The sequence below is a fragment of the Danio aesculapii genome, chromosome 17 (assembly GCF_903798145.1).
Source record: "Danio aesculapii chromosome 17, fDanAes4.1, whole genome shotgun sequence".
In the NCBI taxonomy this organism is placed as follows: Eukaryota; Metazoa; Chordata; class Actinopteri; order Cypriniformes; family Danionidae; genus Danio; species Danio aesculapii.
The window spans coordinates 10,263,845-10,280,011 of record NC_079451.1 but is presented as its reverse complement, the minus strand read 5'-3'; the positions used below and the strand labels follow the sequence as shown (position 1 = coordinate 10,280,011).

At 34.8% G+C, this 16,167-nt stretch overlaps 2 protein-coding genes across 7 annotated transcripts in view; one reads left to right on the top strand and one right to left on the bottom strand.

Annotated features, from left to right (window-relative positions):
* Positions 1–1,160, bottom strand: part of ttbk2a (tau tubulin kinase 2a) — a 35,172-nt gene extending 34,012 nt beyond the window's left edge. For both annotated transcript variants that reach the window (XM_056476534.1, XM_056476536.1), the window contains exon 1: positions 954–1,160. The gene's annotated coding sequence lies outside the window, so the exon portion shown is untranslated. The remainder of the gene's footprint in view (positions 1–953) is intronic.
* A 3,095-nt stretch (positions 1,161–4,255) lies between these two features.
* The window catches only part of ganc (glucosidase, alpha; neutral C), a 34,206-nt gene continuing 22,294 nt past the window's right edge, over positions 4,256–16,167 (top strand). The window contains exons 1-10 of one of the 5 annotated variants that reach the window (XM_056476843.1): positions 4,256–4,339; positions 4,550–4,603; positions 4,800–4,896; positions 7,058–7,185; positions 7,293–7,469; positions 8,779–8,803; positions 8,890–8,956; positions 12,876–12,972; positions 13,094–13,277; positions 15,325–15,469. In XM_056476843.1, the coding sequence (XP_056332818.1) occupies positions 4,305–4,339; positions 4,550–4,603; positions 4,800–4,896; positions 7,058–7,185; positions 7,293–7,469; positions 8,779–8,803; positions 8,890–8,956; positions 12,876–12,972; positions 13,094–13,277; positions 15,325–15,469 (1,009 nt within the window). In that variant the 5' untranslated portion in view covers positions 4,256–4,304. Of the gene's footprint in view, positions 4,340–4,549; positions 4,604–4,799; positions 4,897–7,057; positions 7,186–7,292; positions 7,470–7,947; positions 7,968–8,778; positions 8,804–8,889; positions 8,957–12,875; positions 12,973–13,093; positions 13,278–15,324; positions 15,470–16,167 lie in introns of those variants that run through there. The other 4 variants (XM_056476841.1, XM_056476840.1, XM_056476839.1 and 1 more) reach the window with 4 other exon arrangements.

Here is a 16,167-nt window from a genome sequence, read left to right as displayed (position 1 = left end):
TAAAGTAGCCTACATAAATTATTATTATAACAAAAATTTTAAAAAGTCAAAGCATCAAGTTTAGCATGTCACCGAGAAATGTTTTAAAATATCTGTAACAAGTGGACGACAGAGATTTTCTATTACACACTGAATCGTTAGTCAATCCGTTCCAGCTCCCCTCCGGGTTTTCCACATCCGGTACGGAACTCCAGGGCGATAAGGGGAAAATTTAGTTAACGTTACCTTCTGGAATAATGTAGGACTTGCTGTTCTAATTGTATTAGCTTAAAACGTTTGACAAATGTAAACGTACCAATGGTGCTCAACGACACGATATCATCTCTAAGAAGAAGTGAGATAACGTTAACCCTTCTCTACATTTAAAGGGCTTAGTGATTGACAGCTGTCATTTTAAGACGTTCACACGTCAACATACTCAAGCCAATGACTGATGTGTGAAACTAATGTACTAGAGGCGTGCAGACACATAACGATACAGTAAAAGACCGTGCTTTTACCGTGCTTTTTACTCGAAGGGTATTGTATTTAAGCGTATTGTAGAAAAGCCTTTAATCAGATCCTGTTATCAGATCATTGCGGAATTCGCTTCTGCCGACAGAGCTGCTTTCACCGTAGACGACTTTTACTTCTGTAGACGAGATTTACTTAATAAACACTATTATGTACTATGTATTATGTATTATCTGTCATATTTGATATTAATATTCGTCTGTTTTAAGACAGCGGCCCGCTGCTGGAATGTGATCCGCACCGCTCGATGTGTTGCGTTGCAACAGTCAACACAGACAACACATCACATCCAGTTACACACTTTACACACCACATCGTGTTCATTCCAGTGGATTTGACCTTGGAAACAGCCCTATAAATGCATTAGTGCGATCGCAGCTGTGACTGGCGGCATGTCATGGAGCTGTGCGTGTGCGTGTGTCCGTATCCATGTTACTCACCTCAGTCCCGATCCTCACAGTGCCGGGTGTGGTTTAAAATCCTCACAAAATGCGATTTATAATCATGTCGAAGACCTTAAATGGTGTAAAACGCAGAACGGTTATCCATGTGTTTACCCTTTGCTCTGACACAAGCACAAACGGTGCCGTGTTTTGGTAAACGTCCCTTTTATGATCGCGGCTCCTTCAGCATCTCTGCAGATTCGTGACGTGGGTCTCTCTCCGCTGAATGCGCGCTCGTTCGCGACGCTATCGCCCTTCGCAACAGCAAGCGCGCGAACTAGCATTCCTCTCTGCGCGGGCACGTAAATCCTTCGAGCGCGTCCTCGGGAGCTGCTTGGACCATAGACTGTAAAAGGCTTGGACTTGTGTGCTATGTGCCCTCTTCTGTTTGAAACCGGCACAGCACGATTTTGTTTATAACTCAAGTTCCTAAACTTCATATGATTCATGAAAGTGTACAGACATGTGCAGTGTACACTGATAAAACTATTCACATTTAGATACGTGCAATAATAGACCCATTAACCTAAAATATACTTGTTAACCTTGTTAATTCATCTGCTATTGCACATGATATTTTGTAAAAATTGTATAAACCTGTTTCCATTGACTTAAATAGTATAATATTGATGTCAATAGTTACCAGTTTCTAACATACTTCAAAATATCTCTTTTTTTTTCGAAAAAGAAAATCATAAAAGTTTGAAACCCATTAAATGTGAGTAAATAGTGAGTAAATTTTCATTTTTAGTCAAACCCTTTAATCTTTTCCTTCCTCTAGATAAATGGTCCCTACATGTTGTACTTGCAGTACTTTATTGAATATATAACCCAATCAGCATCAAGAACCCTTAATCTTTTAATCTTAATCTTAATCTTTTTAATCTTAATCTTTGTTTATAAACAGTATATTTATGGTGAAGTATAAATTATAGATTATATAGAATATTCCACTTGCTCAAGTGATATTCACCTAAAAATAAATATTTAGTTACCATATACATGCGCCAAACCTGTTTGTTTTGTTTGAGGGGGAAATGAGTATTGGTTCCCAAGGTACACAAGTATTCATGAAGATATATTAGTTACTTGTATGCTTATATAGAGGGTTATGAGTTACCTGTTTAATTAAATGTATTTATTATCATTTTATTATCTAAATATTAATGTGTTTTCAGATATATAGTTTGTTAAAAGTTCCAACTTTTTTATTATGCATCATTTTATATCTGCTGGGGGCTCAAAATTGTCCTTGTGTCTATATGTCACAAAAAAGACGAATCACTGGTGATGTGTCAGACTAAAAGTTGGAGAGGCTGATTCACTGTACGGAGTGTCCTGACTACCGTTTTCACTCTGCAGTCTGATAGACTTTATCAAAACTTCATGCCTGAAATAGACAAAACTTATTACACTAAATGATAAATGACATTGTTTGAGACACTTATTAAACTATATTATTGATCACATTTTACTGACACCCTTACATGATGGTTTAACAGAGCTGGACAAAGACACCACCATTTTATACACAGCTGCAGTATTGATGAAATAATTAAAAATTGAAAGCTGACATTTTCTTTTACAGTTGAACTGAAGCAGCTCATTGCTTAAAGCAATCTGTACTTTTAAAAGCCCCATGAAAATAAAGGGGATTTATCTTAACACTATTGAAATACTATTATAACAAACAGGATCTTTGTTGGCTGTAAATATGTTGAAGACTGCATTCACAACCATGCAACTAAGTTACTGAATGTAAAGTAACTTGAAGTCAGGGGCATATTTAAACAATAAGCGAGATAAGCGTCCGCTATAGGGCCTCAGGAAATCCGGGGGCCCTCCAAAATATCTAGAAGTATAAATTATATCTATAATCTATATAACATTGTTTTCTACCACATTTTGTATGGTGAGAGTTACAAATACAATTTTAATTATTATTTAATATACAATTAAATATTGTTATAATAATGTTATGTAATAATAACAAAAATATTACAAAAGAAAATATCCATAATGAAGCAGTCCAGCATAACTAACCACATAACTAGCCCCCAAATCACTAAATCCGCCCCTTCTTGAAGTTATACAGGAAGTAATAGCATCCTTTACATAGACTTTTGGCCCTCAACAATAGAATAATGACAAACAAATCATTTTTTAGCACATAACACATTTTACACCACAATGTTGGGATGACATGGTTAATAATAATATTAATAATAATATTATTATTATTATTATTATTATTATTATTATTAATAATAATAATAATAATAATAATAATAATAATAATAATAATAATAATAAAATATTAATAATAATAATAATAATAATAATAATAATAATAATAATAATAATAATAAAATAATAATAATAATAATAATAATAATAACTGAACATTAGTAAATAGTTTAGAGCTCAATCACTGACTAAACGTGTTGTTTGAGCCTTTTTAAAGCTAGTTTTATTAACAGTGAGAGTTTTGCACACTGAATACAGTTGAGATGTTTTTGTCTCGTTACATGATATATTTTTTTTATATATTGGGCAGCCCAAAGACACAGAAAGACACACACACAAACACACACGCACACGTACACACAGTAAAGGCAGTACAAATTAATTTTCATTTTTGTGTGGGGTATATTTATCTTATATTTATCTTTTGTCAATAAATAGGACAAAAATGTTATTCAAGCAACTGTCAAATCACAGACAACCCGCTCGGTGGCAGCATGGCATTTCAAACCAAAATGTCAGAAGGATCAAACCACCACAGACAATATAAAGCATTTTGCGAAAGACCGGTGATAAAATAGGCGGAACTTAACACGTAACGTTTCTGTAGTTGGTAGATGTCTTTAAACTATATCATATTTTTATATTTATATCATGCGTGTTTTAAAATCTAATAATTGCTCTAAAGCAAAATTATTGTCGAGGTTAGTGAAACACCATATAGCCTATCAACAGCGCTGTAATCTGTTACTTTTCTCTACGCTTGTCAGGATAGACCAATCAAATTCGTTTGTGATTAATTTATAGAAATTTAAAATTATTTTTTAAAACAAATTCATTATCTAGGCTCCTATCTGTATGCCACATACCAGTCGGTGATATAATATTTTAATAGATTACAAATGTTGCCGAACACCTTAAGTAACACAAAAGCGTACTTCAAAACGCCATTTGTATGCTGCTGAATGGAGGATTCGGATATTTGAGCCACCACGCGCCCCCTTGAAGGAAAATCACTCTATGTTTCTTGTACATGTATTAGTTGTCGCCCAATATGAAAAAACGCACACCTCTAACCTAACTTCCTCTACATGTAGCGGAAACATGGAGGTGAATGTGTCAACTGAATCTATTGAGAGGTAAACAGCATTTCTGCAGCACTGAAGCGATCCTCATGTCTGCACGATACGTGATCAATTTCCTTGATTTCGTGAGCAAATATCTGTCTTCATATCGTTATTGTTATGATCTCTGTTCTACATGACATGAAGCATAGCTTGAACTTTACTGTATTAGAAAGATCAGAACAGTCACATGCACTGTACTCATGATATAACATTATATTACAGTGTACTACAGTCTGAAGACAAATTTAAGAAAAACAATGAAATCTTGTTTTACAGGTAAGAACTGCAGTTATTGCTATTAATAATAATAATAATAATGATAATAATAATAATTGTTATAGTTTTATGCTGTTAATAATGGTAATAATTGGAAGTATTACTGGCTAGATTGTTCAGGAAATAATTATCATTATATAAATATATTAGTCAAATAATATTTCATTTGTCTGACCTTTAAACTGTACAACAACAGGCGACAGAGAGATAAAGCAGTGTCTCAATACTTCACTTCCTTTGAAACTTTCGTCCTCACAGATGGAAGGGCCAGTCTGGAGCTCTGTGACTCTCAGGTAGACGCACATTAATTAATTGACTAATTAATTAATTTATTAAAAAAATCTTCTAAATGCTGTACCTTTTTATTTTTTCATACAAATATACTCATTCTGGAAAGTGGGTGTCTCAAAAAGTCTTGAGCATTGAAAAATCTGAAAGCTGTTGGAAAAATACAAATATTATAATGTTTAATAAATATTATAAAACATAAATATTAATAATGTAATGCTTTATATAAATATATATAGTAATATATATATTACTAGATATTTTTCAAGAAGACACTTCTATACAGCGTAAAGTGACATTTAAAGGCTTAACTAGGTTAATTAGGTTAACTAGGCAGGTCAGGGTGATTAGGCAATGGTTTGTTCTGTAGACCATAAAAAAAAGTTAGCTTAAAGGGGCTAATAATTTTGACCTTAAAATGGTTTTAAAAAAATTAAGAACTGCTTTTATTCTAGCCCAAATAAAACAAATAAGACTTTCTCCAGAAGAAAAAATATTATCAGATATACTGTGAAAATTTCCTTGCTCCGTTAAACATCATTTGAGAAAAAACATTTCAAAGGGGTACAGTAAAAGGTATAATATAATACAGTAAAACTGTATTTTAATTTTACAACATAAAATAAAATATACAAATATTTACGTAAAAAAAAAAATGAGTTCATGTTACTTTTTTAAATACTTAAAGGGATAGTTCACCCCAAAATTGAATATTGTGTCATAATTTACTCACCCATGTCACACACCTGTTTAAATTTTTATCTTGTTTCTTCTGTAGAAGATATTTTGAAGAATGCTGAAAACCGGTAATCACTGACTTCCATAGTATTTGTTTTTTCTACTATGGATGTCAATATAGTTACCGATTTACAACATTCTTTACAATAGCTTCTTTTGTGCTCAACGGAAGAAAAAACTCATAAAGGTTTGGAACCACATGAGGGTGACTAATCATACACCTGGCGCAATAAGGTGCAAGAACTGTTTGCCGCGGTGTGTTGCTATTTTCAGACCAGCACAACCACAATTTTCCCGCTTTCCACCACATTGATTAAATTGTAAATCCATCTGTACCACTTTGTGGACTCGTGTGTGCTGGTCTTAAAAAGATGTGTGTTAAGGCGCATTGTTGACGCGTTGCTATTTTGAGGAGCTAAAATAGACTGTGAAATAGACCAGCTGAAAGCAGGTCTAAAGTCCAGCGCAGAGCACGTTAGTTATGCACCTTAAACGTGTACACATTGCTTAAAACACAATATGTACAGCAATACACAAATATCTTTACAAATGAAAAAGAATTAAAGGATTAAAATATTACAAACAAAAATTATTCTTTTCTACATAAATATAAAAAACACTACCTCCATGCCTTTTTCATCTTGGGGGGGCTTTTTTCAGTTAATTCATGACAATTTGTTTTTGTATAATGTTGTTATTATTAGCAGTATTATTTATTACATGCATAATTACATTTGTTTTATTAAAAACAAGCTTCTATTTGTCCACCTATCAGGTTTTGCACTGTATGGGACATAGGATGTGTGTTTGGATATAACTCAGTTTTTTGAGCACACTTCGTTATTTTAGCTCATTTATTTGTTTGCTGGAAATTAGAACTGAATTTAGAAATAGTTTTGAATCAATTCTTTGCGCTTAACAAACAAAATTAATTATGTAGGCAAATGTATGTCTTCAGTGGAGTGAGTACAACACGGTTTCCTTATCCAAGAAAGAGAGAAAGAAAAAGTAAAGAGGCCCGTTTTTTATCTTCGCACTGCAGATTGTCTGTTTAACTGTTTTCTCGCTAGTGAAGCGTTTAGTTTTTTCTCCTACAAAGTTCGCCATGTAAATAGCAAATGCGCCATGGTGCGACACAACTGACTCTTAAAGGGAATAAGAGATGAGACTCTGATTATTCTCGAAACACACACATAACTCATTAACAGAATAAGCACAACCCTGTTAGACTATGTGCTGGGGTGCAGAACGTATTTTTCTGTCATTAAAATAGCAAAAGTGGATTTGGACACGCCATTAATGTGTTTGTGTTATGCACCTAGATTGTTAAAATAGAGCCCTAAATAAGTAAATGTTTATTTTTGGCTGAACTATCCCTTTAAATTATCTCCATATTTTCAATGACTACAAACTATTTGCGTTTCACAGGGCCAGCTGTCTCTTCAAATACGGGCAACCCAAAATGGTACAGTCCGAGTGTCCATTGATGAGCTACAGCCAATTAAACCACGCTACCAGGTTTCAGACGTTCTGGTTGGAGAGCTGAGATATGAGCCGTAAACCATCAACTCTATTCTCCTCCATAGGATTTGCACTTCATGTATCTTGTACCAGATGTACCAGATCTGCTGCTTCCAGTCATTAATTTTAATTTCTTTGACAGGCTGAGAGTTGATTGGAAGAAAGAGGACTGTGTATGTCTGACGTGGGGTCCAGGGCAGTACCAGCTGCTGGTTTTCTTTTCCCCTTTCAAACTGGAGATTTCCTGTGGTGGAGAGGAGATTGTTACTCTTAACCCAGGAAATAAACTCTATTTTGAAACTCTGCAAGATCCAGCTAGGTATAAGAAATTGTACTGTTGTTTATACTGTCTTAAAGGGATAGTTCACCCAAAAATGAAAATTCTGCCATCATTTACTCACCCTCTACTTACTGTAAAAAGCCTGTTTGAGTGTCTTTCATCTGATAACACAAAGGAAGATATACTGAATATTTTTTGAAAAAAAAACATTGACTGCCATAGTATTTTTTTTTCCCTCAGGCTGCCCACGTTTCTTGAAAGTCCTTGAATTTCAGACATGGATTCAAGGCCTGGAAAATACTTAAAAACAAACTCAGGTTCTAAAAAGTGCTTGAATTAAATTCGAAATTAAATTTGTCTAGGCGACGCGGTGGCGCAGTAGGTAGTGCTGTCGCCTCACAGCAAAAAGGTTGCTGGTTCAGGCCTCAGCTGGTTCAGTTGGCATTTCTGTGTGGAGTTTGCATGTTCTCCCTGCGTTCGCGTGGGTTTCCTCCGGGTGCTCCGGTTTCCTCCACAGTCCAAAGACATGCGGTACAGGTTAATTGGGTAGGCTAAATTGTCAGTTGTGTATGAGTGTGAGTGAGTGTGTATGGATGTTTCCCAGAGATGGGTTGTGGCTGGAAGGGCATCCGTTGCTTAAAACATATCCTGGATAAGTTGGCGGTTCATTCCGCTGTGGCGACCCCGGGTTAATAAAGGGACTAAGCCGAAAAGAAAAATGAATGGATGAATGAATGAATGTCTATGATATTATTTAAAAAAAAGGACAAATTCTCAATTAAAATATCTTGAATTTAAATCTTGTACAAGAACTATGATAAATAATGCACATTTGTCAATATTTTGGTAACCACATTTGAATATTACTAGTGTTAAACAAATTTTCAAAAGTTTTTTGAACGTTACTGTTTTTGATCTATTTCCCAGCTCCGGGTTGCAGCTGGAAGGGCATCTGCTGTGTAAAACATGCGCTGAATAATAAGTTAGCAGTTCATTCCGCTGTGGCGACCCCGGATTAATAAAGGGACTAAGCCGAAAAGAAAATGCATGAATGAATGTTTCTGATCTAATTTGTTATAAAAATGACACATTCAACCATCATCAATACGCTGACATTGTTTATGTAAATATTAAGAGTAGGTGAAATGTTAAGTACAGTAAGGACTGTCAAGGTGGTGTGAATTGCAAAGGTGCTTGATTTGAAATTAAAGGTATCTTCAGAATACCTTCTTAATTAACGTTTAGAACCACTTCAGTGTGAGTTAGTGGTGAGGACATTTTCATTTTTGTCTGATCGATCCATTTAATCTATTTGGCAATGGCTACTGATATTATTTTTTCCATATAGCAGGTCATCTTCAAATTCATCTCAGGTAAGTGTATTCAGCAGTCTTTAATGCGAGAATGTAAGATTGAGATCATTTTCTTGTGTAACAAACAATATTCTTCTGTCTTAAAGGGAGATGATAATAGCTGTGGGCTGTGGAAAGAAACATTCAGACAGTTTGAGGACATCAAGACAAATGGTAATTAATTATAACTTACTGATTACTTAGTTTTCTACAGAACAAACACTTGCTATACAATGATTTGCCTAATTACCCTAAATTGCTTAATTAACCTAGTTAAGCCTTTAAAAGTCACTTTAAGCTGAATTCTAGTATCTTGAAAAATATTATTTACTGTCATCATGGCAAAGATAAAATAAATCAGTTATTAGAAATGAGTTAAAACTATTATGTTTAGAAATGTGTTGAAAAAATCTTTCTGCTAAGCAGAAATTGAGGAAATAAATATACAGGAGGCTAATAATTTAGGAGGGCTAATAATTCTGTCTTCAACTGTATATAAAGTCTCATTTCCACCTTGGATTGTAGCTATAGCAACACAACTCAATTGCAGCATGTACTTGTAATAAACATTGTTATCGCCTCTTGGTGTGTACCTTACATGTCCTGAAAATGAAGCTAAAATGAATGCAATATAAGCCAAACTAAATAATAAAACTAGTAATTTTTCCCCTCTACGAGTTCCACATGACGAAGTATTAGGCGCTTTACTTTTCTTTTTTTTAATGATCCAAACAAAAACAAAAATTACAAATGACAAAAACAAAGCATCGAAACAACCCTGCATATGAACATGAAAATCTAAAACCTTTTAGTAGTCAAACTATTAAAGGGTTAGTTCACTCAAAAATGAAAATTCTGTTATTAATGTCTCCCCTCTTGTTCTTCCAATCCCCTGAGATCTTCATTCAACTTCAATTCAATTCAGTTCACCTTTATTTGTATAGCGCTTTTACAATGTAGATTGTGTCAAAGCAGCTTCACATAGAAGATCATAGTAAATAGAAACAGTGTAGTTCAGTTTTCAGAATTTAAGTTCTGTTCAGTTTAGCTGAGTTCAGCGTGGTTTAATAATCACTACTGAGAGTCCAAACACTGAAGAGCAAATCCATCGATGCGCAGCTCTACAGATCCTGAACCATGCAAGCCAGTGGCGACAGCGGAGAGGAAAAAAGTTCACCATTTGGCGAAAGTGAAGAATTAAAAAACATCGAGAGAAACCAGGCTCAGTTGGGCACGACCATTTCTTCAATGGCCAAACGTCTTGTGCAGAGCTGCAGTCAAAGCACCAGAGGCTGGAAGCTGGGCCTCAGCGAAGACTCGTCTGTCCCTGGAGCGTCTCATAATCTCCACTCCTCCATGACCACCACAGTAGCAGCTCAGGATACGACCTGGTCCAGGATATGGAAACCTTGGGATCATCTCGTCGCTGGTCTTGGATCGAATCAGCGGCGCTGCATAGTCTGAGGGCCTCGGGATGAGTATCCCCAGGTGGAAATAGAGAATAAAGAGAATAATTAGCGTAGCTGCTGTTCATAGTGTATATAAACAAGATGCAGAAACCTGTGTGGAGCACATTCATGTTTTAATAAAGAGATAGGTCTTTAATCTAGTTTTGAACTGCGAGAGTGCGTCTGAGCCTCGGACATTATCAGGAAGGCTATTCCAGAGTTTAGGAGCCATAAATGGGAAGGCTCGACCTCCTTTACTCGACTTTGCTATTCTAGGTACTACCAGAAGCTCTTAAAGAGCGGGTTGGATTGTAGCAAGAGAGAAGGTTGGTTAGATAAACAGGAGCAAGATTATTTAAAACTTTATAGGTAAGTAGTAATATTTTAAATTCAATATGAAACTTAACAGGCAGCCAGTGTAGGGAGGATAAAATTGGGGTGATATGATCATATTTTCTAGACCTCTTAAGAACTCTGGCCGCTGCATTTTGTACTAGCTGAAGTCATTTTTTACAGCTTTTTTGGTGCACAAATTTGTTCTTGGAGCTTCGTATCAATGGGAATCAGGCTTTATATAGGTTTATTGTATCATATATATATATACTGATTTGTCATATTCTGTAAGCGCTTACACTACAAATAAAGAGGAGAAACATATATAGAAATATAAATAACATATATAGAAATCTTGCAGCAGCTTGTTAATATTGTAAGATATTCATTGATTTGATTCTGCTACCTCTGCATCAGTGCTTGGCCACTCTAGTTACAATTTAGCACTGCAAGCATTATTTTGGAATAATGGAATCTCAGACACACAAAGAGCGTTTAGAGTGTTTCTTTTGTCTTTTGTTTGTATTATGTGTTTATAAATACACATATGGCTATATATATTCGTGAATTTCTTATATATTTATATATAATTTGGACGGCACAGTGGCACGGTTAGCACTGACGTTTCACAGCAAGAAGGTTGCTGTTTCGAGTCCCGGAAGGGCCAGTTGGCATTTCTGTGTGGAGTTTGCATGTTCTCCAGGTGTTCGTGTGGGTTTCCTCTAGGTGAATTGTATATAATAGGTGAATTGAATAGACTAAATTGGCCATGGTATATGGTGTGTGTGTGTGTGTGTGTGTGTGTGTGTGTGTGTGTGTGTGCGTGTGTGTGTGTGTGTGTGTGTGTGTAAATGCGAGAGTGTATGAGTGTTTCCCATTACTGGGTTGCAGCTGGAAGGGCATCCGCTTAGTAAAACATATGTTGGCGGTTCATTCTGCTGGGGTGACCCCTGATAAATAAGGCTCTAAGCCAAAGGAAAATTAATGAATATATATATATATATATATATATATATATATATATATATATATATATATATATATATATATATATATATATATATATATATATATATATATAATTTGATTTGTCAATTTAAATATCTATGGGATTCTATGAATTTTGTATTTTTGTATAATTTTGTATTTTATACATATAACAAATTAACATTACACCTACATAAATTTTGTAAATACAAACTTTTGTTTTGAATGCAGTAGTACTTTTTTAGATGTAAGTAAATAAAATAACTAATTATTACAATTAATATATGTTTTTTCCATATCATTTTATTTTAGGTGGTTCTTATATCAGGTTCTTGTGGTGCTTACATAAGTTCTGGTCTCTAACAAGTTTGCTTTTAGTTAGTATTTGATGCTTTAATAACAGGGTGTGGAGTCAAAACAGTGTGCTTACAGTTACTGTATGTCTGCTGGACTTTGGCCAGAGCTCAAACTCAGACACTCATTGATGTCATTGATTGGCAGTGGTCATACCTGGGCTTTATATTCCTATCAAACAAGGAAATGCTTTCCATAATCTTAAGTCTATGGTGTGGATGCCAGTATAGTTATTGCTATAGTTTTGGTTGGCAGAATCATTTACAATATTAATTCAGTTTGATCTGGAATTTCATTTTAGGACCAGTTCAGGACTTTCCATCTTAATCTCAAAGAAGTTAACCATCAGAGAGATGCTTAGATTTTAAAGTGAACTGTGTGAATGGTGTATTACTACACTTCTTTTTAAAGACTGATATTAAGACCACGCTTAAGTATAAAATATAAAATCCGCATGTGCATAACTTTAAATTTCACTGGGAAAAATACCCGTAAATTAGCAGTTTTCATATTTTATGAATCATGTTTTTATTTTATTTTTCCCCCATTTATTTATGACTTTAAATTGCTTTATGTGACCTTGAACTTTCTTCCAACACTTTTATCCTTGAAAAGTTCAAAAGAGTGACCTTCATTAACATTTTTTACAGTTTAAAGTGATATACTGTCTGTGTTGGTGTTGTTACGGTGCAAAAACCTTGCAATAAACATTTATTGTTATTTTACAAACTTATTTCTCTCTATATTATTTCTTATACACAATATTATGTCAAACTACTAGAAATGTCAATAAAAGTCACTTTGTTAAACTGTAGAGGTGAATTTTGAACATTAAAAGTCGACACAGAAGGGATCAACATCTCATAATACAATTCACAACTATAAATAAATGGATAACACTTGTGTGTTTGTGGAAAACACTCCTCCTTTCTTTTAGTGGCAAAAATTACATACTGTGCCTTTAATTTCAGGTCCTAGTTCTGTGGGTCTGGACTTAAGTCTGCATGGGTTCAACCATACGTATGGTCTTCCTGAACATGCTGATACCCTGCTGTTGAAGGATACAAGGTATAGTAGTGCACTTCATAAATATCTGATGTGGTTGAGGCTTTAATCTATACTATTGGAGGACAGTTTGAGTTGAGCAGTGATGTAGGAGTTAAACCCAATGTCTCCTTTTGCTTCTCAGTGTCTCTGAAGCGTATCGGCTGTACAACTTGGATGTGTTTGGCTATGACATAAATAGCAGATTGGGCCTTTATGGTTCTGTCCCTCTTCTGCTCGCTCACAAGCCAGAAAGGACAGCTGGGGTGTTTTGGTTGAACGCATCTGAGACTCTGGTTGATGTCAAGTACAACACAAAGCCAAATGAGGTGGAGTTTGGTGTCACTGGTGGTACTGAAATTACACAATGCAAAGTTTTATATTGTAATAATATTGTAATAATTATTTGACCTTTTTGATCTTTTCTTGTAAATGGGTTTTTAACTTAAAATTTGCGTTTTGCTATTCTGAAAAAAAAATCTGAATTGCTAAATGCATTTTAGAGTTGCGAGATAGCAATTAAAGGGATAGTTCACCCAAAAATGAAAATTCTGTCTTCATTTACAGCACAGATCCCTTACTTGTTCCAACCTGTTTTGAGTTGTTTGTTCTGTTGAACACAAAATAAGTTCTTTTGAAAAATCCTGTAACCATTGGAATCCTGCAACCATTTAACTCCATAGTATTTGTTTTTTCTTGCTATATGTAACGCACCGATGCTGACAACGAATCCAAGTGCAGTTTTATTTACAAAGAATAGTCATGCAGGCAATGGACAAACACCAGAGCAACACAAGCATACAGGTTATCCAATATCGTAGTCAAAAACAGGTGAGTGGTCGGCACAGGTGGCAGGCAGGATAAACGATAAACAAAGCAAAGGTCAAAACAGGAAACGCTTTATAATGTTATAGGGTTAGAAACCAACAAGACTCAGCAAAGTCTGTGTGTGTGTAATCAAAGAAGAACTGGAGCAGGTGTGTGTGTGTGGTACATGACAGGATTTGTAGTTCTTATGTCGACAGGATTGTACTTCGTGCGATAGTGATTGTTCTTCAGTGATCTATAAGGATAAAATCGCTGGTGATTGTGACACTGTAGTCCCTTTCACACATACAGACCTTTCCGGAAAATTACAGGCAATTTTCCAGAAAGGTCTGTATGTATGAACAGGCCCTTTTTGAAAATACAGGTAAATTTGTTCCGGCAGTTTTCCAGAAAGAGAAGTTGTAACATCACCGGTAATTTGCCGGAATGCTGCACTGTGTGAACGCTGAAGGAAAATTTTCGTAAAAAGTGCGTTTACGGCTAGAACGTGCTGACGTGAGACGTGTACTCCAGCCAATAAGAACATTCAGACACAATCACATCCGCGCTGTTTATGAAAAAAAAAAGCCTTTAAATATTTTCCTGACAAATTTAACTGCTAGATGTTAGTCAGATAACATTTCTATGTTTCTTCTGAATGCCAACTGTTAAAAAATATAAACGATAAAATGTAAAATGCTTGTTTACCTTCAAGCTCTGCTTCAGTTGCTTGACGCGTGTGCACGTGAAGTGTAGGAGTGCTCCAGTGAGCGCCAGCACACACACACATTACGTACATCTCCGTATGTTTTCATCTAAGTTTTTTCACAATACTTATCCACAGAATTTGTAAGGTAGTCTATCGGGTAAACATTTAGATTTGGTTTGCGCTTCTGCCTTTGGATGTCTCTGGGACAAAAGCAACTAGATGAATGCTAAAGCTTTAAATAAATGTGAAACCATCAACAAAAGCCAGACCCCTTCTATGTTTACAAATACATGCGCAGCCGTTTAGAGGCCATGTCTGGTTAGTGATGTCAGAATTTACCAGTATTTTGAAATGGATGTGTAAATAGTCTTTTCCAAAAAAAATTCCGGAATGTTCTTGCCAGTGTGAACAGCGCTTTTTTGAATTTACAGGTAAAGTCGATCCGGTAATTTTCCAGATATTTAGCGGTATCATTGTGTGAAAGGGGCTTATGTCAGTGGTTACTAGTTTTCAGCTGTCCACAAAATATCGTCTTTAGTGTTCAGCAGAATAAAACATTTTTGAACCACTTGATCTTTTTTTTGATAATTAAAATTTTTGGATGAACTATCCCTTTAATAATGAACTTGAGCATCACATAGAGATGTAAGCTTACAATGCAAAATCAAAAAATAAGTCTATATTCTAAGTTAATGTCTCAGAAGTCACAATTACTTTTGTTTATTCCCTAATGAAAATTGTCTTTTTTAAAACTGTTAAAACATAAAAATAAATAAATGTGTACAAACTGAAAAAATCTACCTTTTCATATGTGTATTGTGTCAGTTGATTTATTTGTGTACATTGTTTTATCTGAGCAGGATGAGGATGAACCACCAGGGAAGAAAAGCAGAATCTCACATCGGACTGATGTGAGATGGATGTCAGAGAGCGGCACCATCGACTGCTTCATTTTGCTGGGACCCACAGCTGCCCAGGTGTTCTCTCAGTATGCTCAGCTCACAGGTTGGTTCCATTTCCCAAATTATGTTAACAGTTATTAAAAACACTGAAAACACATTAAAGAGCATCATTATTTCCTTTTTGTTTAATTAAAAAACTGCCACGTTATATTAGGTGGTCTTAACTTATATGTACTTATAAAGTAGTTTGTTATAATGTATTTATTGTGTAAATACATGTTTTACATCGTACTTATGCTTGATTTAATACCTGCATGTAAAAAATCTATAATTAATTTGTGTTTTTACAATTATAATTTCTTTCACCTTAACTCCTCCTTAAACCTATTATAACCTACCCATACCACCACAGTTTTCCCTAACCTTACCCATATCCCCCCTCAAGAGCACCAGAAGTGTTCTGCGATACATTATGAACACATTAAGTACATTGTATTTATATTTTGATGCAAGTGCAAATAAAAGTTAAGGCCACTTAATATAAAGTGGGACCAAAAACATATATAATATTTTTTAAATATTAAATAAATTATCCTTGTTAAGATATAAACATAGCCAATTAATTTTGCAATTTTGAAGAAAGCCATTTTAAGTGCAAGACATCCAATTTATAATTTATTTTTAATATATTAAATTATAGCTTCAAGCAGAGATTAAGGGACCAAGCACCTCAGAGAGAAAATAATGAACAAGCAAAGCAGCAGACATCAAAATTGTGCAAATAAAGATGATATGAAGTTA